General features: G+C 45.0%; 1 protein-coding gene across 2 annotated transcripts in view; it reads left to right on the top strand.

Annotated features, from left to right (window-relative positions):
* LOC138296885 (solute carrier family 22 member 7-like) overlaps positions 1–24,440 on the top strand; it is a 248,671-nt gene that overhangs the window by 180,250 nt on the left and 43,981 nt on the right. For both annotated transcript variants that reach the window (XM_069236379.1, XM_069236378.1), the window contains 2 exons: positions 528–637; positions 745–959. In XM_069236379.1, the coding sequence (XP_069092480.1) occupies positions 528–637; positions 745–959 (325 nt within the window). The remainder of the gene's footprint in view (positions 1–527; positions 638–744; positions 960–24,440) is intronic.

The raw sequence follows: 24,440 nt of genomic DNA, 5'->3' as shown, positions 1-24,440 counted from the left end.
TAACTTTTTCAAAGTTAAAATCTTTATTTACAGGCGTAAGTGTACCTTGACCCTTTAGCCAGGTTTTTGCAAGCTCTGACTGCATATTGCAACATGTCATACCAGTGAGAACTGGTCAAGTTCAGGATTTCTCAGTAACTAGCATGTTAGTACTAACAGAGAACTACTGAACTCATTTATATATGTTTAAAAAGTGATCATTTCAATAAAGGACGTTATAAATAAAAGTAAGATCAGCTGTGATGGAAAAGCCCTGAGTGATGTGTGAAACCTGTTGTAGCAAGCTTGGGTATGTATCATAGGACTTGGCAGCTCATTTAATAACGTGGTTTGACAGTAAAGTTTTGACTCCGGCATGATCATGTTGGCATGCATCCTGCAAAGTAAAGGGAAAGATTAAACCAGTCATCAAACCATAACCAGTGAACACAAAGTTGAGGTGCAGACAGTGCTCTGTAGACAAATGGTATTTTATTTACTAAATACCACACAGCCTCTGACCTTTTAATGTACTTCATTGTTCTCAGGTACTCAGTAAGGTAGCAGAAGAGGAGAACACTGGTAAACATTACTCATTCATAGACTTATTCCGAACTCCAGTCCTGAGGAAAGTCTCCATCTGTGTAACATGTGCATGGTAAAGAAATTATTTTTATTCTTTAAAATGTGTGATTATGCCTTGTATTATGATGCAGTAGAGGGGCCCAGCTTATTCCATGTGATTGCTTGTCACTTCTCTTGTAGGTTTGGTGCTTCATTCTCCTACTATGGAATCAGTTTCAACATCACAGGCTTTAAGCTTGACATCTACATGACCCAGTTCCTCTATGGAGCCATTGAAATACCATTCAAACTGGGCTTGTACATCTTCTTGAAAAAGGCCGGTCGACGTCATGCACTGGCATGGAGCCTGTTGATCACTGGCTTCTGCATTGGCATAAATATTATGATTCCAGTCTGTGAGTATCTTTGAAGAGCATATTTTTGGTTAAGTACCTTTTTTCAAATTAATTTTCCTATTAACATGTATTACATAGTGTTCAATAGATAAAAAAACAGATAACATTCTTGCAAATTATTTGAAGGTAATGTAGGATACTTGGACAGGGGATGGGAACAAACATGGAGGTAAATTTAATCCCACAAACTTTTCTAAAATACTAATTTTCTGAATGAACCACTCACTTTAGAACACAAATTTTCCATACAGACTTCCCCATTTCAGAATCCAGAGAAACTTGTGGACTTTGGATTTTCTTTTCTCATTTCATAGATTTACTTTCTTCTCTCTCGTCTTCAATATCCATAATCTAACCCATATACTCAATATCCATTATCACAATTTGTTTCTTGAAGGAATAGTGTTAGAAATAACCATGCTGCCTATAACTAGAAAATCAGTCCAGAAAGACAATAAAGAATAAAATAAAATTGGCCTGTTTTCTCTAATTTTCCAACAATTATTCAAATATGTAACTGCTCAACTCAACATCTCCTCAATCATTATTCCTATTGTCCCAACTCAATACATCCTCCTTCACACAGACACATATTAACCACAACTCCATGGACACACACGCCTATGAACACCCATAGTTTACTAGTAGGGTTCATATGTACCCGCCACTAGAATTAAGGCCACAATCACAATATAAGGTCTAGTCAAGGTCTTAATAAATGATTCCCTTGTTCAACCCTTCGTAGCTGGCAACGAGCGGGCAGGCTTAACTTAGGAGACAGGTGTGTAAAGTATTTAAAAACACCAATACATTAAATAAGTAAGACACAACACAATATGAAAATCAAACACCAATTTATAAAAATAAGAAATATTTTTATGAGTAAAATGACACCAAAACAACAAAAAATATATAATATTTCTGAGATATGAATATTCTTTTCTGTGATAGTTATAATAAATCTAAAAGTGGCAATTATTTTTTAAAGATTAAAAGTAAAACTAGTGCTTAGACACAAAGAGCACTCAAATAGTTTAACATAAAAGGTTGCAATGTGTAGGAGGCTGGCCTGGTTTGTAGTGGGTACAAAAGGTTCTTACACCTCATACCAGGTTCAGTTATCCCTTATTAGTAAAATATAGTCAGTGTCTAGAAGACAGGCTGTCTAAGGGTAGCTGAGCAGCTGAGGCTTATCAAGGAGACATGCAAAGCTCATGCAATACCACTGTAGTCACACAGTACTTACACACATGAAAGAAACATACGTAGTCTTACAAAAATAAAGGTACTTTATTTTGGTGACACAAATGCCAAAAATCCTTAGAGACAATACTCCCTTAGGAGGTAAGTACCATACACAGTATATACACTAGAATGCAGTAATAGCTGTTAAAACAGTACAGAAACAGTGCAAATAGTGAAAATCACAATAGATAGCAATGGTCCTAGGGGAACACAAACCATATACTGAAATAGTGGAATGGGAAAGTGTAGTATGTAGAGGGGCGCTGGGAGTGTAAAAACCACCAAAGGTAAGTAATAGAACCCACCCAGAGCCCAGGAAAGAAGAAGGAGTAAATCACAATAAGTTTCCTAGAACACACAAAAACACTTGATAGAAGATTATGCAAGATCCAGAAGAGACTGCAAGACACCAACGATGTAATCCTGGACCTGAACACTTGTGGAAGAAGGGGACCAAGTCCAAGAAGTACTGAAGAGTCCAGGGAGAACAGGAGCCCGTGCTAACCCGGATGAAGGTGCAAAAGAAGAACCACCAGTGAAGAAGAACAGTCAGTACTGCACTCAAGAAGATGGATGCAGGTTCCTGGTTGGTGCAGATGATGTTCCACTCTGTATGGAAGATTTCAATCTGGTTCTCGTCGCTGGATTCTGCCAACAAGCCTTGACACACGCAAAGTTTGCGGTTAGCGGAAAATGGTGCTGCCCGGGACCAGGAGGGGCCTGATGGCCTCTTCCCAGGAGGGGGAGACAGAAGGGGCTCTCAGCAACTCGGAGAGCCCTCAGAAGACCAGGCAGTGTGCACAGAAGTCCCACAGCATGGGAACTAAGAAGGTGCAAATGGATGACACAAAGGGATCCCATGCCGCCGGAGAACCACTCAGGAAGCTGTGGAAGCCGAGGAAGGAGGGGTAAAGCAGGCTCAGTGGAGAGCACTGAAGTACAGGACCCTCATTCTCTCTGGTGATCGCCAGTGACAAGCCTTCTTTTTGCGTCTACCCACGACCAGCAATTGGGGGGGGGGGGTGTCCGGCGCGTTAGAGCCCTGCGCTGAGAACAAACTTGTTGTGGCAAAAATAAAATTCGACCTTTTCCCAATTCCCGCGTAGGCCGTGTTTAAAGTCCGTAGGCATGACCGAAATCGTTCAATACCTTGGCGTCTTTGATTTGAGATTAACGGAGCCCCTCCCTCCCTCATAACTTTTCGGTAAACACTTACATCCGTTCCAGCTATGATAGCGCGAGCAAAACTATAAACGTGTTTTCTTTGCGCCTCGCCTTTTCCAGCCATTGCATCACAACTATGGAAGATTTAAATAAATGACTCGCACAGCTTGTTGTTTCTCTGAGCGCCCCCGACCCCATGAGCGCATGGGAAGGACGCCCCCTTAATGTCAAGGAAGTGTTCAGCTAGGAGGTGGGCGCTGCTGATGTGGATAGCGCTTTACTCCATGTCAAAGTCCTACAGAGGAGCATATCAGTAAGGTACCAACTTCATAAATACTGCTTTGTTTAACAAAATGCCCGAGTCTGTAGTAAATCAAGTCACATTGCAAATGCATCCGTGCTAGCAACAGAACAAGCGCTTTCCCTTTCGGGGCCCCTCCCTGCCAACCCTCACAACATGCACATGCTGCGCATTAGACGAGGTAATGTCTTGTCCACAGGGAGCGATCCACATGCGCCAACATGAGTAAACTTTACTTGAGCACTTACCTCTACACAAGTCATGAACGTGTGGGGTCGCAGCTGGCCTCATTGTTTTTAACACAAAACTTTTAATGTTAATACTATTGCACTTTGGGTTTTTCCGGCCTTCACAAAATGAAAGGTGCATTGCGGGTACAATGTACTTTGTATCCGCTCCTACAGACACAGGTTTGCACACAGCTGTGCAGGGGATTTTAGCTCTTTAATATCTCAGCAGCTCAAGGCGTCACTTTCTGAGAGGTGAAATAAACGGGGCTTCAAGCGCTTCGCGTCAGCGCAGACAGCCTGGTGATTCCATTTTTAGTCGCTCAGACTTCCAAACGGCTGTAATTCTAGTCTCTTTCTTTCCGCTGGTGACAGTCAGTGTGCAGTCACCCGGTGACGACTGCCTGTGACCGAAAACTGAACACGCGTGTGCAGATCTCTGGTGCGCCCAGACAAGGCAGTTTTAGTTTTCAAACACACGGTTTCTCTCAATATTTAATAAGTCAACCTGTAAAAAATTAGACTTTAAACATTTTTGTATCTATATGTTTACTCTAAAAGAGGATTCCGTTTTATTTAAAATATTTGTTCGTTTCATGGAAGTGTATGACTGCAAGTGGACGCAAGTCTAGGAGAGACAGGCAGAGGAGAGAGTGTGTTTTCACCATTGATCTACCTGGTTGGTGCTTTCTGTTGTGTGTGCGGGGCCACGGGAACCCAGCAGCACTAACATCCATAAATCCAACACTCCACACAGTGTTCCCTTATTTCCGTCAGGCGGGAAAACTGCCCTCGACCATTTATTTCAATTATGTCAGTGACATCACGGACCAAACCATTACTATACATCAAGAGAGGGGGTTAGAGTCATTCCCCTACTAATGCAAGAAAAATGGAGGAGTCCATTACAAAATATAACACTTTCAAAGAATGAGCTGAATTAGGCAAAGGCCAGGACCCCTTGTTTAATAATTCAGAGGGACGTTTGGACAGTTTTATCCATACTTCAAGGACTTGCTGCCTCTCCCCGCCAGGGATGTACTGAGCAGTTGAGGCCATGCAGTTTGGTCACCTACCTGCCCGCACACCTTTCCTCACACAATGGGGTCTTTCAACATGTCCAGCATTCTTTCTAAAGAGTATACACTTGCTTACAATTTGTGGGGGTAAGCACGAGCTGTTACTTGAATGATATTTGTAGCGTATTCCTATCATTAGTTATGCTATAGTATAGTAAAGTATTCCTAGGTTAGCCCGTTGACCTTATGCACTACAATGGGGAAAAACAAAATTGGCAGTTTTTCTTTCATAATGGGTTATAAAACATATTTTATAATGTCCCTGCTTAAAGTTAAAATGCACCTTACCCCTGGGGCACCTAGTGGAGATATTTATGTAACAATAAGGTAGTTTAAGACTTTGGAAGTAATTTTAATTCTAAAGTCCAATTTACACACAAATTTAAATTAAAAGCAGCCTGTAAAGCAGGACTGACTTTTTAAGTGACAGCAGGCCACACAACAGTACACACTTAAGTGCATTAAATCTACTGGGCCTCTAAACCTACATGCCTTACTATATACTATGGACTTTCAGGAAGGTTTTCTGTACCAGCTGTAACTATCCTAATTAGCATGTACCTTTTTACTAGAGCACAGACCATGAGCTTGGTTAGAAGATCCCAGGCCACAATCGGAGTCAGAAAACCAGCATCTAGTAGTCAAGAATATGAGCAAAAAGTGGGGGGACACTGCAAAATCTCCTTGTTTTTCATACAATCCTATTACCCCAAAATAATCCCCAAGTTCTCTCTCCCACACATTCGAAACATAATCACCTTAGGGCACCAACCAATCAGTATAATCGCTACACATCCTCTCACCCACTCATGGACCATGTAAATTGCCCATCACCTTGTACTCCCATTTGCAGTGGTATAAAGATTTTAGCCAATGAAATGAGGTCCACTGTGTTCTCCAAAGGAACTGACCGTGCAATAGAGATGACGCACTAACTGGGAGAATCATCTCCCCTCTCTCTAGAAGTGGTATTAATCTATTCCTGACAGACCACAATCCAGACAGAAGGAGCATAATAAACCAAGTCAAAGAAGGCAAAAATAAATCCTTTTTCATCTACAATGCTCCTATGATAAACAGCAGAAGAAATATTTACTATCCAGCCTGAGCTAAGAAGGTTTCCCACACCAGCCTATGCAAAGTTGAAATATCTAATGCTTCCAACCCTCTCCCACTGGAATTATCCCTGTAGTGCCCCCTTCACAAGTTTAGATAGATGGTAAAATACAACCTTGATATTGCCGATATTATCTAGGGAATCACGCTGGGATTAACAGGAAATAATCTAGCAGATTATGCACAGCCTGCCACAGAGCTAATGGTCCCTTTACAGTACTTATTATCTACCTCATCAAAGACAACAGAGCAGATGGGGTGAGGTTGGCATTTTCAAACACCATCTTAAATGCGGAAATCTCATGAAAGAACAAACACCTTCATTTGAACACTTCTCTTTTATGCTAACATTAACAGAATCTAACCCAATTATGGTAAATGTACTCTACTATCACCTGGGAACAATTAATTCTTGACAGAACAAATCATGTAATTCCTTATTATTAACAAAATAAATCAAACAAAAATTTACAAAATAAATCATACAACGTCTATTTTGAAACATCAACCTGCATTAGACTGACCAATCAGAACTATGTAACTCAATATCTAGAAAAAACTGTATTAATATTATACAGTATAATATATGACATAAAATATAGACACAATTGTAAAGAAACAACACAGTAGGCAGGAAGTGTTTATTGCTGGCTGCTTTTTGCCTCCTCACCCATGTCTACAATAAATCAGAGGTGCAGGGTCTAAGTGGTCCCCTATTTGGAAGGGCCCATGCGCCCATGCATATGATGAATGACTTCTCATGATCACGAGTACACAGGAAGTTCACCTGCATGATCTATATTGTCAACAGGGTTCACAAGCATCTGGAGATGCTTCCATAATGCCAAAGTGCCCGAGGGGCATTAGGAGCAGGCACAATTGCCTTTGAGCTCAAGAAGCACATTCTGTTCCACAGGCCCTAGTGGTCAATGCCCTGTCTGCCACCTGGGGGTAGATTGAGATGTTGGGGGAGAGAATACTTTGTCACAAACATGACAGATATCCTATCTGCCGTATTACAATCCCCATTGGATATAATGGGATCGTAATACGATAGATGGGATATGCCTCACAGTTGTCGCAGACTATTTGGCATTGGAGGGGTGGAGGTGGTCTTTCCTAGGAAGTCGCCCCGCTTGAAACCATCCTTAGTGGTTAGTAAGTAGATCCCTACTTGGGGCTGACCTCTTGCACTGAACCCCAAGCAGGGATACACTAGCGAGATGTACCATTAGAAAAGCAAGATTTCTAACAGTATCTGTCCTGGTGTGATTGGTGCTCTGGGGTGATCCATCTCCCCAAGCATCAAAACACTAAAAGGAGTCAAAGGCAGTAAAAGGGAGTAAAAAAAACTGGAATTGCTGAACAAAATAAACTTTTAGAAATCCTCTTGTGGTCGTTAATTTGCTTCAGGTAGCATCACAATTTGGCTCACCCTAGCTGAGACCGTAGCATATGCTAAGTATACTGAACAATGCAATCCCACAGATTGACAGCATAGGCCTATGGTTTCCTGCGCCTTCTAAAAACAATTTCAGGTAATCCTTCACCAGCAGGATTGCATATGACCTTGTTGTAGAAGATTTGTCACTTATAAAGATGGGATTTGTTTCTGGGAAAGGACATCATAAAATCTGCATTAGAAAACCTGTAAGGTTCTGGAAGACCACTCTATGTTGGCAGATATTCTTGACAGATAATACAACAACATCGATTGCCTTCATAGACAATCATGAACTGAGGTGCCCAGTTAATTAAAAAGTTTTGGAATACATTATATCATAGATTGGGGACAGTCAACTTCAAGAATACTAGCTGTCATTTGCAAACATCCCTCCTTTGAACAGTTCCTTAGATGCTATACGATAAATCAAGAGGATCAGTGGGCTTTGTGTCTAGCAATAACAGAACTAGCTTATAACAATATACTGCATTCATCCTTAGGTCACTCTTGTTTCTTTTTCTTCTTTGGCAGTCATACACTTCAGCTCAGTCCCATTTGTTACAGCCAAACTACCTAACATTTCTCCCGTACAAGCCAATACTCTACTCTATCTGTAGTAAGCCAATACTCATTGTAAACAATTTGCTAATCATCATTGACAGAAGAATCCTAATCATAAGAAGGGGTTTAGGTTTTCATTGCCTATCCATTTCCTAACATTGCGTAGTTTCCACCCTAGGTTTGCACCCACATTTGTGGGACCTTTCTCAGTATCCTAATTGGCACAGTTAATCTGGTCTTCCACCTATCCAGAGTGAAACCTTCCACATGTAATATAACTGCCCCTCTACTTCGAGTCCTCAAGGATGGGTTTCTTGGCTTCGAGATTGAGGCTATAATTGATTCAAGAAGGGTTAAGCAACAGTTGTAATACCCTGTGGTCCTGGAATGGTTGTAGAGCTGCAGAGAGGTATTGGGAACATTCAACATTTGCCCTACTCCTAGATTAATAATGGCATTCCACCAAAACTTCCCTCACCTGCCAGCTCTAAGGGGGAGGGTCTTAAAGGGGGATACTTTATGAAATAGGGGATTATGTGGAGATACAGATGTTTTACAGGAACACAAAATCAGTGAGGTTGTGGAAGACCAGTATATGGCAGTTGGTGTACTGGGAACACTATTGCTAAAGAACTTGTTACATTATCTGGAGTCTTCTACAGTTTCAGGTTTCAGATTTCTGGCTCAATGTGCTGACCTGCATCTGAAAAATATGTGAAGTGCACACCATACACAATCCACTGAGTAATGCGTATTTAAGATGTGTTTGAGGTATAAGAGGACAGTTAGTGGAATACCAAAACCTCTTTCATAAATGAATAACACAATCAGGGATCACAAGAAAACTGAGGGGGTCATTACAACCTCAGCGGTCTTTTGTCAAGACCGCCGAGGGACCGGCGTGCGGAAGACCGCCAGTAGTGGCGGTTTGCCGCTCGGCGTATTATGACCGTTGGCTGCCCTCTGTTGTTTTTCCAACGGAGAGCCGTCAACAGCCATACTTGCGGGCGGCGGGGAACTGGAGGTTGCTCCACCTCCACCGCCACGCCAATAGAACACCGCCCAGCTAATCACGTCCTGTGATTCTGCGCGGCGGTGTTCTGTTGGCGGTGTGGTGTCGGCGGAGCTGCCCCCATGGCTCCCGTCCCCTCCCGGAGGATCGACGGAACAGGTAAGTCGATCGTCCGTTAGGGGAGGGGGGTGGGGGGGCGTTGTGTGTTGTGTGGGTGCATGGGGGTGTGCGTCTGTGTATGTAGAGGGGGGGTGTGAGTGCGTGGATGCTTGCGGGTGTGTTGCGTGTGTTGGAAATGAGTGCGTGTATGTCTGTATGTATGTCTGTATATGGGTGTGCATGTTTGACTGAGTGTGTGGATGTAGACATGTATGTTGGTGTGTGTGCGTGTATGTGTGTTGGTGGTGCCTGCATGCATGTTGTGTGTGAGTTATGTGATGCGGGTCGGGTGGGGAGGGGGGCCCTGCCACCTTTGAGGGGTGGCAGGGGTGGTGGGGGGTGTAGGGGAGGGTGTTGGGGTGGGGGTGGGGGGTGGGGGAGACCCCTATCAGTGCCGGGGAAGGAATTCCCCGGCACTGATAGGGCTTACCGCCATGGATTGCATGGCGGTTCCTACCACTGGAAATCCACGGCTGTAAGCCGGGTCGAAATACCGGTGGCGGTATTGTGACGGCCGCCGGGCTGGAGACCCAGGTCTCCAGCCCAGCAGTCGTCTCCGCCCTGGCGGGCGGAACGGTGAAGCAGCGGATGACCATGGCGGTAACCGCCATGGCCATAATACTGAAAAAAAGACCACCAGCCTGTTGGCGGTCTTACCGCCGCTTTAACACCATCCGCCAGGGTTGTAATGACCCCCTGAATGTTCCTTACAAAATATTTAATTTAAAATTTAAAAAAACTAATCTAGAGTACACAATATGAGTTGCCACTACAATGAAGATAGTTTTAAATGACAAGGGAACTTGAGAGTCATCATGTTGACATAACAGTTACCCCTAAACATATGTATGTAATGTAACAAAACAACGGATCGTATTCATACTAAAAATAACAAATAGAAAACTTTCATACAGTAAGCACAAATATAAATGACAGCTCAGTGTCAGTGTAGAACATCTTCAGTGCTCTCTCCTCAGTGACACACACACAAGTGACAATAGTGAGCCATTGTCTTTAGAGTCTATCGCTCAAAGATCTGTAAATCTTGCCAAGATCTACTCACCACCTGGGAATTCCATTTCTTCCATGTAATATGATGCATTTGTACCAATGTTCTAAAGCTGCACTTTCCTCAGTTGCAGAGCTTCTTCCTGCACAAAGTACAAGTAACATACTTGGATATCATTTTGTTTCTATCAGCTACAATAGAATAAATTGTCCATACAATGGATTTAGGAACAGATCTAGAACCCTTAGTCTCAATAACATCCAGTTATTCTTTTCATTCCTCCCTCTCTTGTTCGGTATTTCTTCTATCCTGTTCTTCTGACACAAAAGTATTGTTTGAAGAGAAAAGTTTTTTTTCCCAAACAATGACGCACAGAAAAAAATGTTAAATTCTCCTCTTCCCGCAGCAATGTCCAAAAGCAAGGAGTCCAATTAAATGTGTTAGATACCCATGAACTCTTTGGATGTGGTGGAATCCATGCTCAAGATCAATTAAACTTCTAAGTGTTTTCTAAAGTTTAATGAATCATTTTCACTCCTGGTAGCTGGAAAGGAAGCACTGCCTGGGCCGACGTGCAAGAGTTGCAAATCCAAAACTGGAACCACAAACCTTAAATGCCAAAAAAGTGCTAAGATTAAAAAATAACTGCATATATATGTCTCTTTTGTTCTCTTGCATCAGACTTACTTTTAAATAACATGCCAGAGTTTGTTTTCATATGAAACTAGACGTTTCTAACAAAATAAGTTCTCTAAAAGTAATTTCTGCCTTCTGTAATTAGCGAATCTAACAAAACCTCCACGAATTGTGGAGTACTTAAAAAAATGAAACTTAACCACTGACTGGACAAAAAGTGTTACATAGAGGAAAACAAGCACATTTCCTATGGACAATAGGGCTCCACTCTCAACTTGGACACCATTTTCTGTTCCACTCTATAGAAATCAGAACATAGGAAAACTGGAAAGGAGCCAGATTTAGCAGTCAACCAGAAGAGTTTGTGGAGGTTTCAGTCACTTTAATCAGAGTGGAAAATCTGGAAAAGGAGTCACTTACCTGGAAGTTCTTAACACATCTGCAAGTAGAAAAGAAGAATGATGCAAGAGAGGCCATTGTACCAGGGACAAATGTGCTTCAGCACCAACACCTTGTGACCTGCTAGTATGCAGTGTCACTTTCTGGTCATACCACTCCTTTATCACCTGTTGGCTAGCCTGATGATTTTCTATTTGCTCAACCCATGTACTGCAACACCAGTGTCCCTAGGTCAATTACATAGCCCACTTTTCCATCTGAGAGTCTCAGGCATTGCTTCTCAAACTTTCCTGACCATGGTGAGGAGGCCACACACTGGGTACCCAAACAATGGTCCAAAGAAACTGAAATTCACTCCATTCTTTGGAGTCTCTCTGTAAGTAAATAAGAGATGTGCAGGAACATATCCCCTTTTCCCTGTTGTAAGCTGACAGAGCTCCTATCATGCTTTTAAGTGTCTTGTTAAACCTCTCCACTAACCCATTGTTTTATGGATGGGATGCACTGGATATGTCACCAGTTTGCTCCCACATCGATCTCAATGAAGGAGATAAAATAATTCCTCAAATGGAAATCACAGTCTTTAGGAACCCTACCCTCGAAATAATCCCTAAGAGAGCCTTAGCTACTTCTTTTGTAATTGTGTTCCTCATTTACCTGGTGGCGTGATATATCACTACCAAGGTATTTTTTTTGCCTGATTTTGAGTGGCATCAAATGGAGCACCAATGTCTAATCCCACACGCACAAAAAAACCTACAACTGGCAGAAACATTAACTTTATCCTGGCCTTACCTCTTGACTTAACACTCAATTGGCAATAGGTTCTACAAAACCTTCCTTTTTATTTTACATATCACTTTCAAGTAGAACAGAGGGTGTTGAAAAATGGCCCTCTCTGAAGGGCCACTCTAAACATTTTGCCTTTTTCCTCCAACTTTTGATTATCTCTTTCTGTTAGTCTTAGGAATCTGAGCACTTTACTAGATCTAAAATGCCTGTGCTCACTCCTCGAAGCATGGAAATATTGGTGTATACACAATTGGCATATTTAATTTACTTGTAAGTCACTTGTAAAGTGGTATACCCTACACCCAGGCCCTCTACATTAAATGCTACTAATGGGCCTGCAGCACTGCTTGTGCCACCCGGACAAGTAGCTCTTGAAACATGTCTTATCATCTGCCAGTGCAGAGCCGTTGTGGGCAGGTTTACTGCCACTTTGACCTGGCATTTTAAACCCTTTGTCAAGCCTTAAACTCCCCTTTTGTTAAACATAAGTCACCACCTAGGTAGGCCATAGGTAGCCCATTTGGCAGGGTGCTGTGTACGTAAAAGGTAGAGAATGTACTTTTGGGTTTTGCATGCCGTAGTAGTGAAAAACACCTACATTTGTTTTTTACTACTGTGAGGCCTACTCCTCAACATAGGTTAAAATTGGGAATTCCTTATTACACTTTTAAGATGTATTCCTGATTGAGAAGTAGTAGCTATGTCATGTTTCATATCACTGGATTTGTAATGATAAATCCTTTTTACTGGTAAGGTTGGATTTAACATTACTATTTTAGAAATGCTACTTTTACAAAGTGGCCATTTATTGGCCATTGCAGCTTTGTGTGCCTGCAACCTACCTCCAAAACACATCTGGGGTGGGTGACATCTACAGTTTGTGCATTCCCTCTAGACAGCCGCAAACATAGGAATTTTAGAACCGTCTGAGCACTCATCTGCATTCTCATGGATCTTTCTGGGCAGGAAGGGAGGGAACAAATGACAGTTACACCTGAATAGGCAGTGTCTGTCTCCACTAAATTCCCTCTAGACAGCCACAAACATCGGAAAGTTAGATATGTCTGAGCACTCATCTGCATTCTCATGGACTTTCTGGGCAGGAAGGGAGGGAACGACTGACAGTTACACCTGAATAGGCAGTGTCTGTCTCCACTCAAAGGGATAAGTATCTAATAGTCTAGAGCCAGGACTGGGAAGAAAGGGTCTCTGTGCACTTCAAAGACCCTTCTTGAGGTCTCCCCCACTTCAAATGCACAACTGGGTATAAGTAGTGAGTCACTGTCCCCACCAAATATGGGACTTCTGGACCTACAACTGAACGTTGTCAGAAGAACTGCTTTGCTGCATCAAGTACTGTCACTCTGCTGGAATTGGAAGGAATGTTTTTCTGCTGAGCTGTCCTGCTTCTCTCTGATCTTGCAAAGGTAGAGCTAAACTCTGCTTTGCACACACAAGTGATCTCTAAAGGCTTGTTGGCTAGGCTCCTATTGCTTGAGACTCTGAGATATCAAAGTCTATATTTCTGTTCCTATGCCTGGTTCACTGGAAGTGGACCCAGGTATTTGTGCCAGAAAAGTCAACACATCTCCAGTCTGCTTGGGCAGAACCAAGTTCATCGATTTTGTTAGGGGAGTAGAATTGGTGCATAGCTCTTGGAAGCAACACATCCCTTTGAGAGCCTGTCTTTATGAACCACGTCTTGCCATCGCAATAGCTTGGAGAGATTACTCATCTCCTCAACCTGGCGCATCGCACTTCAGAACCAACGCTTCTGAGCTTGGCACTTCTTCAGTTCCGATGCATCGTTACTACTGCATGAAGAAAATTACCTCGACTACGGGCCAGACATCAACAGCATTCAGCGCAGCACTCGTCTGTGCCCCACATCTCATTGTTGCAACCAGGATCATGGTACTCTGTTCATTGGGCCTGCATGGCTCCTGTCCCCAGACTGTGCTCCATTGTGGGTGGCCTGAAGTATTGACTTTGCCCTGGTCCAGCACGACCCGATCACCCCATTGGTACTTAATGCTTCTAAGTGCTAGAACTCTTTTTTGTATTTTACAAATTAATAACTTGACTTTAACTTTTTGGATTTTTGACGTCTTGGTCTTGATTTATTTATAAAATTATATTTTTATTTTTCTAAACTAGTATGGAGTCTTTCCATGGTGCTTTCATTGTGTTACTGTGTGTGTGTGTTGCAAAAGTACTTTACACATAGTCCATTTAGATAAGCTTGAGTGCTCTGCCCAAAGCTTCTAGAGGGTGAGCTCAAGTTATCTTTTAGTGTGTATCTGACTTACCCTGACTAAGATTGTGGTTCTGACTCATACAGGACGCATACTCTGACAATCCCCAATATCTAACGGAAGGTATAACCTCTCCTGGGTCTTTCTAATACCTGAGTATACTGGTAAGCACAATGTCTGGGTTGGTAACAGCAAGAAGTTTTAATGGTGTGCAAAAGTCATATAACTTTTGTTCACATAACTTCATGAAATCTAAAACAAATTTACGCAAAAATATGTGTAATCATGCAAGATGCATCTCTGGCATCTCATGTTAAAGAATCGCACCAGAGATACATTTCCAGTTCAAAAATAACATGGGTCACATTGCACAAGCATGTTGCCATTTTGTTAATTCCAGCCTCCTCCTTCCTAACTATTCCTCATGTTTCCCCGTTTCCCAGGCACATTGGATTCACATTCACATTCACACAGCACATTCCCACTTCATCCACCCACATTCCTGCCCACCTCCCCCTTTTTCATCTATATTTCCACTTTTGGTTACTTTGTAACTGCCCTTGTGTATTTATTTTTCTTTTTTTTGTTTTTGTTTTATCTTACATTTTTACTGAATTATTCTGACCCCAACTATGGCAGAGGCAGGCAGCACTGCTGTGCCCTCCCAGACCTCCTGTGGTCAATGGTGGTGTGAGGGGGTAATGCCCTACTACATTGTGTAGTTGATTGACAAAATAAGATTTGTTACAAGTGAAGTTCATGATACACAGCAAGGGGCATATTTATGAGCTCCTAGCGCCACCTGAGTGTCACTTTTTTTGGTGCTCAGGTGGCGCAATGCCCTGCGCTGTAATACAAGGTGGCGTTAAGCCACTTTTTGTGGCTTAACGCCACCTTGTAAATACGGCCCTTCACATGCAGCCCTTTGCGTGGAAGGGGCGTGCAATGGGTGCTGCTGTGGGCGTGCCACAGCAACACCCATTGCAATTTGATGCTGCCTCAGATTTACGAGTTTTTGTAAACCTGAGGCTGCACCAAGATCTAACGCCCCACAGGGTGGCGTTAGCAAGTTGCAACGCGGAGGAATACTTTTATTCCTCCTTGTTTTTTGCTTTTTCTATGTGTGCTTCATTCTGCAGAAAGAGCAAAATGGCTTACATGATTGTTTATGTGTGGGAAGGTGTCCCTTCTTGCACATAAACAATCATTTCAAAATTACACTTTGCCACTTCTGTGTGTGCTGCATTCTGCATACACAGAATTGCCAAACCTCCAATAGTGATTGTTTATGTGCAGGAAGGGACACCTTCCAACACATAAACAATCAACCCCTTCAATGCAGACATCCTTGCATGATGGTGCAAGGATGCCTGCGTTGGCGCTAGGCAACTCAATTTAGCACCAGCATGGGGGACAACATGCGCTGTATTTAATTAAATACGGTGCATCCGTACATTGTAAAAATGGTGAAGAGCGGTGCTGCCAAATTTGGCGCAGCGTTGCACTTTGTCATTTCTTCACAAATATAGGCCTAAATGTTTTACTGCATAAGGATTTACTTTACCTGACAGAGAGGCATCTGTTCTACTTAATGTGCAGTTCACATTATGCAATAGTGTTTGGTAAGTACTTGCATGCCTATAAATCTGAAATGGTTAACATTGTTGATTTCGTTTGAGATGTTATCAGTGATGTCATCAGTGATATCATCAGTGATGTAAATTGAGATCTCATCAGTGATGTCAACATGTCAGACAAAATGTCATGAGTGATGTCATATTTGAGGTCAGGAACAGTGCAAGTTATAATTAGCTCTGATAACTATAACTCATACATTTCTGTGGTCTTTTTTTATTTAAAATGTTATTTACCCAAAAAGTACCTATAACCCCACTTTAACCTTTGTTCTTTTCAGTGACTTTCCAAGTTTTATTAATACATATGAGCTCACTTACTATAAGTACCTAACTAGATTGTTTAACCATCCGATTTCTTTCAGTGAATGTACCATTGAGTTTATTATTTAAACATGATATATTTTTCATTTACAATTTAATGGTCTAAAATATATTTTCGTAGGTATTTGCACCCCTTTAAATAGATGAAATGAAAGTAGTGTACACAATAAATATGGAGACTTGGTAAGGTTTACTATTATGTAAAAATGTATTTTGCTTTGGCTACAGTTTGGCTCTGCCACGCCACTGCAAACCCCAATATGCCTGGTCCATGCGGTCCCCATGCTCTTTAATTTCTCTATACCAGGCATCATAATGGGTCAGCGATTCCAGAGTAGCCTTCAAAAAATACTAAAGGCTTGATTAAGATGCTGCCTGTAATGGTCTCACTGCTGAGGTTTCGACTGAAAATCCATCCACCACTGTGACAGTATGCCCACCGTATTTAGATATTGGTGGTACCATAACGAAAAGCCTGCATTCTAACCACCATCTTCTCCAAGAAACACTGCCTGCGTCTACAGCGGGAGAGTGAAAAGTGGATGCCTGCTGGACCCCAGCCAGCCTTCCTGCCATGCAGATTTGGATGTGCCTTACGGCCGAGGAAAAAGTGCTGATCTGACCTTCACTTCTAAGTTGGAGGATTGGGGGGGGAAAACGGTGAAAAGGGGTGAAAACTCGCCTTATTTCCCATTTCACCTATGGCTTCAACTAGACACCACAGGACAACACCTGCCATCACTGCTGCCACCAACCCATGGAGAGAACATGACCCCCCCATTGCTGGACTCTAAGGTAGTGATGCTGCATTGCCAGGGTACGGTGGGTGGCCACTGCACAGGAGGTGGGGACCACTGCAGGCAGATACATGTCACAGTAATATTTTTTAAATCACTGTGATGTGCATATGTCAGGAACACAATTGTGTCACACATGCATGGGGACACACTGGCATAGCACACATATTTCACACATACACACATGTCATTGTAGAGTCATCATTCCTTTGCCAAGGAATGATGGAACCACAATGACGCTACTGTCACACTTGTCAATAGTGTCCATGTGCATTCCAAAGGGACCTGAACTGGTGGGTTTATGCTATCTGTTGTGTACGTGCATCAATATGTGTATGCATGTGTATGTGTGTGATTGGCTGGTTGAGGTGAAGAAAACTGGAGTGGGTGGTGTGGTCTGTATGTGTGTAACTAACGTGAGATCGATGTTGTTGTGCATTTTATATTGCTGTGTGACACATTCAGGTGAGTATTGTTGTGTAGCGGATGTTGTTGTGATGTGTGTAGTTGTGATTCTCTGTAAGTCTGTTTGTGTAGCTGAGTGTGTAGTTGTGTTGCTTGTTGTGGTTGTGTCATGTGTGGTTGCAGTGCCAATAGTGTGTGTATGTTAAGTCATGGATGTATGTCAATGTGTGTTTACGACATATACGGGTAGTGTTGTGTTAGAATTCTTATGGATGATGGTGTGTATGTGGTGTGTTGTGTAGTTGAGGTGGACACATATGGCAAAGGAACTATGGCCCTCATTACAACCCTGGCGGTCGGTGTTAAAGCAGCGGAAACCGCCAACACAGACAGCCACTTTAACACTCCGACCGCCAGGGCATTAGCAACAAACACTGTGGCGGTCACCGCCAACAGACAGGTGGAAGATAATGTACCGCCCACGCTATTACAAGGCACCAATCTGCCAGCTTTTCCGGGCCGGTACCAACGACATCAAAAGCACGGCGGAAACAGTACACTGAAGGGGAACCACTCACCTTTCGACATTCAACGAAGAACCAGGACGCCATGGAGCCCTAACTGCAGGTCCTCCCCATGCTGGTGTATCTAGTAATACACAAGGAATTTGAAAGAAGGCGGCGGCGACGGTGAGTACTGCACCTAGCGCACAGGGGAGGGGAGAGGAAAAAAAGAGAGTGACACACACACGCAACACCCCCACCCCCACCCTCACCCACAACACCATACACACAAACACATCCAACATTACAGATACACCCTGTTACCCCCTGGAAGATCGCAAAGACAAAAGGAATTGAGTTCAATCAGTGATATTTTGGAACATGCAGATATAGCTAACGAATATACAAAAATAGTATATACAAATATTTACAATATGTAGAGAAGGCCGTACACTGTCCTTTGTAAATGTCCGTGGACTAGTGGCCCAAAAGATCATGGGCGAAGCCCACACTTGACTCCTGCCTCAAAACGGAGAGAACACTGCAGGGGCATCAGGTCGAAAACACACAGGCACCTCAGGGGGACGGGGAGGGTGGGGGCACCTCAGCCGGAAGATGGTACAACGCCTCTGCTCCTCGAGGGGGCTCCATGCCCACAGCGATTTCCTGGGGAGTGCAAAGCCACAGCCTCTCAAGTCTCTCAAGTGGGTGGTTTGCCCACTGCTTGGTCCTGGGGAGTGCAAAGCCACAGTCTCTCAAGTGGGTGGTTTGCCCACTGCTTGGTCCTGGGGAGTGCAAGGCCACAGTCTCTCAAGTGGGTGACATGTTCCACTGGCTCTGGAGGGGACCTTGTGCCCAATCTGCTGCATCCTGCAAAGGATTGGGTGAGTGGATGCATTCCTCCACTGGTTCTGGAGGGGGCATTGTGCCCAGTCTGCTTCATCCTGCCAAGGATTGGGTGAGTGGATGCATCTCTCCACTGGTTCTGGAGGGGGCCTTGTGCCCAGTCTGCTTCATCCTGCCAAGGATTGGGTGAGTGGATGCATTTCTCCCCTAGTTCTGGAGGGGGCATTGTGCCCAGTCTGCTTCATCCTCCAAAGGATTGGGTGAGTGGATGCATATCTCCACTGGTTCTGGAGGGGGCATTGTGCCCAGTGATGTTGCACCTGGGGTGTGGCAGTTCCCATTCCCTCACCTGGGTGTCTGAGGCACGAGATGTGCAGGGAACAGGTAGCATGATACTCTATGGAGGCAGAGCCACACTCCATCCTGCGGCGACTTAGGCTGCAAACTGCTGGCAGTGCCATTGCTGGTGGTGGTGCCTCAAGTGGTGTGTGCAGGGCCCAGGACGGCTGCCCACTGGGGATGCTGCTGATGTCTGATGTATTGGCAGCGGCTGGGCATGTGGCGGTGCATATGGCGGTGCAGGTGGCGGTGCCTGTGGCGATGTCTGCGGCGAAGATGCTGCCGGTGCTGCCCGTGGTGCAGGTGCTTGTAGTAGTGGCGGGAGACACCAGGCAGTCTCCAGCAGCCTCGGATGGCTGCCTACTGGGGATTGTGCTGGTGACTGTAGTTGTGGCAGCGGCGGTGCAGGGGGCAGTGCAGATGGTGGGGCAGGTGGCGGTCGTTGCAGCAGGGTTTACCGTGGTACAGGTTGCTGGCGTGTCAGGACAAATAGTGGTCACAGTCCCTCACCAGGAGGCTCCAAGCCCTGAAAAGACTTGCCCTTGCTTTTGTGTCCCTTCCTTACCTTGGTAGATGCTGCTGGGACCTTGGCACTCTCCTCTTTTGTTTTGGATGAGGCCTTATTGGGTGGGTGGTGCGTCTTGTCCGTGCTGCATGCCGGCCCCTTCTTAACCTTGGCAGGTGGCAGAATCGAGTGGTCTTTAGCATTGGTAGGTGGCACACTGCCAGCCCTGACGGGTGCCCCCTTCGATCTTCTCAGACTTTCAGGGACCACAGCAGACGACGACTTGGTGACTGAGGTGCTGGCCTGGGATCTAGACATCCTGGCCCTAGGGGAAGGACGGTGGGGGAAGAGGCATAGGGAAGAGGTCAACGTTAGCCAGGAAAAGTTTTTTTGACACACTGGGATGGGAAGATGGATGGGGTGTGGGAGTGGAGGAAGAGGTAGTGGTTGTAGGAGGTGTATGTCTTCTGAGTTTGGGTGAAGGTGCATGGGCTGGAGGCTGTTGTGAGGTGGATGGCTGTTAAGTGGGTGTGTGCCTGCGTTTGTGTACTTTGGGAGGAGGGCTCACAGACACACTGGGGAGGACACAGGGGGACGTGTGCATGGTTGTGGGGGTGGTGATTGCTCGTAAGGGGTGTGTTGTGATGGGCATGCTGGTGACGGAGGCAGTGGCTGATGATGTAGTGCATACAGGTGTGAGTGGAGATGCTACTGGGAGAGAGGTGGTCGAAGAGGAGGAGGGGGACACAGTGGAGGAAGTGGATGTTGGTATGTGTGCATGGGTATGGTGCTTGTGTGAGTGTCTGTGTGATGATGCGTGGTGCTTATGTTTTCCTGAGCCACTTTTGTGTGTTGATGTGTGTGCATGCTGGTCTGAAGGTGTGCTTGGCATAGGGTGAGGTAGAGGGGATTGGTCTGGTTAGTGGAAGTTGGAGGGGGAGGCTGGACACAGCGACAATGGCTGTCATCAGTGCTGAGGCCAGAGCCTGAAATGCTCTCTGTTGGGCCGCCACGCCAGAATGAATGCCCTCCAGGTATGCATTTGTTTGGTGTAAATGCCTCTCGACACCCTGGATGGCATTCAGAATGTTTAATTGCCCAACAGTGAGGGATCTCAGGAGGTCAATAGCCTCCTCACTGAGGGCAGCAGGGATGACTAGGGCAGGGCCTGAGCTGCCTGGGGCGAAGGAGATGCCCACCCTCCTGGGTGAGCGGGCACGGGAAACACACTGAGGGGCTGCTGGGAGGGCGGTGCTGGTAGGGGAGTGGCGACTGTACCTGTTGTTGGGGTGGGCACAGAGGTGTCCGCCACCGCCAGGGAGCTTCCATCGGAGGAGGAGTCGCTGTCCCCTCCTGTCCCCATCGTGGAGCTCCCCTCGCCCTCCGTCCCAGTGGTGCCTTTACCCTCAGTGGATTCGCCCTCATGGGCCATGTGGGATGCAGCTCCCTCCGTCACCAGTGCCTCTGCTCCTCCGCCAGATGATGCTAATGCTCAGAAGGACAGGGTGACAAAACTAGGGGGGGATAGACAGAGGATACACATGGTCAATGCCAGCAACACCACTACCGTTGGTGTACACAACATAAACTGAGCTGCCCTATCCACTTATACCAGTTTACAGTGTTTCTCCCCTATCTCGGAAGAAAGCACTTCCCTGCTTCTTAGTAAACTGAATTCTGGTTCCCCTCTAGATCCTGCGCCTCCTCATATACTTATGCAGGGACGATCTGCAACAATAACGGTTATAACAGGGCTTTTGAATAGCTCCTTACAAAGTGCCAGTATGCCTAAATCATGGAAGCATGCTGTGGTTAAACCCCTGCTAAAGAAACCTAATTTAGATGGAGCCGAATTTAAGAACTATAGGCTGATTTCTCTTCTTCCAACCATGGCAAAATTAATTGACAAACATGTCAATACACAAATCTCCTGCTTTCTTGAAGAACATAATATTCTGCATCCCACGCAAATGGGCTTTAGACCAGCCCACAGCACCGAATCAGCTATGATAGCAGTTACAGAAGAAACTAGAAAACGGATGGATCAGGGTATGATGACAGCCGTCATAATGCTGGATTTAAGTGCCGCATTTGACACAGTCAATCACAGTCTATTGATCCAAAGAATGGAAAAAGCAGGCATTAAAGGCCAGGCTCTCAAATGGATGAGATCTTTTCTCCAAAATAGATCTTTTCAGGTTTTAGATCATTCTTTTCTATCAGAATAGTTTAGATCTCAATGTGGGGTACCCCAGTGCTCGTCATTGAGCCCAACTCTTTTTAATATTTATATGGCCCCCTTAGCAGACATAGTGGAACCTTTTGGTCTTTCCCTGTTATCATATGCCGACGACACGCAGTTGCCCGTCTCCTTTTCTTTGGTGAAGGCCGCAGATAATTCAGTGCTACCAGCCTGCTTGCAAGCTGTTTCAAGTTGGATGACTGGGAGTAGGCTCCAACTTAACGAAGAAAAGACAGACATAATGTTCCTGGGAAAGCTTATCAGTCCGGCAAAGAATACTCTGCCGGAAATACAGTTGGAACATTTACCCCCTCCGAAGGATCACATCAAAGCACTAGGAATCTGGGTGGATTCCAAATTAACTCTAGATTATCAAGCCAGGATGCTTTCCGGTGCCTGTATTGGATTGTTGAGGTTACTTAGGAAGGTCATTGGTTTGCTTCCTCCCGTGGCCAAAAGACTGGCGGTACAGGCCCTCATCTTATCCAGGCTGGATTATGGTAATAGTCTTTTTTTGGGTTCACCAGAGTATGTGATTAGGGAATTACAAACAGTACAAAATGCGGCTGCTCGGTTACTGTATAATATGCCTAAGTTTACATCGGCTAAGCAAGCTTTGTCTACTTTGCACTGGCTCCCAGTGGGGAAGAGAATCAAGTTTAAGTCTTTCTGTATTTTTCATAGAGCTCTATACAATAGAGGTCCACCTCAGTTGAAAACCTTAGCCTCATTGTATGCTGCTACGAGAGCTTTAAGATCCTCTTCCAAAGCCTTAGTCGTGGTCCCCAAAGTAAAAAGAGTAAGTTGGGGTGGTAGATCTCTGAAATATCAGGGAGCCAAACTTTGGAACTCACTTCTCCTCAATATCCGTTTGATCAGACAGGAGTTGGAATTTCGGAAGGCCAATAAAACTTGGCTATTTTAATTTCATTTACTATTTACTTCCAAGTACTATTTTGATGCTGTGTATTTCTCCAGCTTGTTTTTAATGTTAGGTCCTCCTTAGCGTTATGAAGCCTCCGGGTAGTATAGCGCTATATAAAACCTTTTAACATAACATAACATGCACTAGGCTATGCCCAACCACTCACTAAGGTAGTCACCAGCCCATGGGGTACAATGTCTAATGCCAGCATCTGCACACCTGACACCCACAGGATCCTGCCCAGTAGTAGTTGGCCACTTGTACCATCGGGGAAGGGGTGCTTCAGAGTCTGCAAACAAGGGGCCTACCCTGCCATGATCGCCCTGGCCTAGGGGCACCCACAGCTCTCATCCCTCACCCAGCTAGTTCCTAAAGTGCGCAAAGTCAACTTTCTGAAACTGTACTCAACCCCTTATGGCTGCTGTGATGTCCTCAAACGCCCATCCAACTCTGGATAGGCCACCGCCAGGATGCAGAACATCAGGGGGGTCATGGTGCAATGGGCACCCTTTCCATGTTGGGAGGCCAGCCCCAGCTAGGCCTCCGCCATCTTCTTGGTCCAGCGGCGCAGGTGCTCGCATCTCTTGCGGTAGTGGGTGCTCCGCCTGTGATAGACCCCCAGGGTCCGCACCTCCTTGGCGATGGCACGCCAAATACCCTTTTTCTGGTGGGCGCTGACCGAGAGGGAAAAGACAGCAGAAAATGTAATTACTCACCCGTCCGGACCGTCATACTCATTGCCCACCAGTTCCCACCCATGCTGTGACGCACATACAGTGACCACCTCTCATGCTGCATTCAGACCAGGACGCCTTAGCACCCCACAACATGTGGCTTACATTCACAACACTCAAAACAGGCATTGCCCATGCATCGTGCTCACAGTGTACTCACCTGTTTGTCTGGAGGACCGTAGAGTAACGTGTACTGGGGGAGGACCCCATCCACCAGTTTCTCCAACTCCTCCGCAGTGAAGGCATGGGCCCTTTCCCCAGACACTCTAGCCATTGTCGCTTCCAGACTCAGGTCACAGCAGCACTTGCAGTGTAGGTCCTCTCCTGTTGATGGTCAGGTAGCAAGTGAGTGAATAAGTAGAAAATGGCGGTGATGTCCGCAGCAGGGCATACCGTCACTGCCGACTTACATCACCATTGGCTCCTGGGACCCAAAGGGCCCAATGATAACCAATGCGGAGTTGCGAGGCGGTCATCGACCACCTACCGCGACACAACACGCCAGCGCAGTTACCTCATTTCCCCTTGTCCCTCCTCACAGGTCAGGCAGCCGCCATTTCAGGGGGGCACATGGCATGACACCTAACTGCGTCACATCACATATTGGTACCTATACTGACTCTCAAATACACACACTGCTTCTGTGACATTAATTCAAACACAGTTGTACTATGTATGTGGTAAATGACCTTCTTCTCACCGTTCTCCCCCATAGGCTACAACCGCTGAGGCAGATGATGAGATGGCGGCACCCACCGGTTGTACAGACCCCTGGTGGACCTATCGACAATGGAGGACAGACACATTATCATCACATACAGACGTGAT

This window comes from Pleurodeles waltl, chromosome 5 (assembly GCF_031143425.1).
Source record: "Pleurodeles waltl isolate 20211129_DDA chromosome 5, aPleWal1.hap1.20221129, whole genome shotgun sequence".
NCBI lineage: Eukaryota > Metazoa > Chordata > Amphibia > Caudata > Salamandridae > Pleurodeles > Pleurodeles waltl.
The sequence above is the reverse complement of the archived record's forward strand: the minus strand, read 5'-3'. Positions and strand labels throughout refer to the sequence as shown.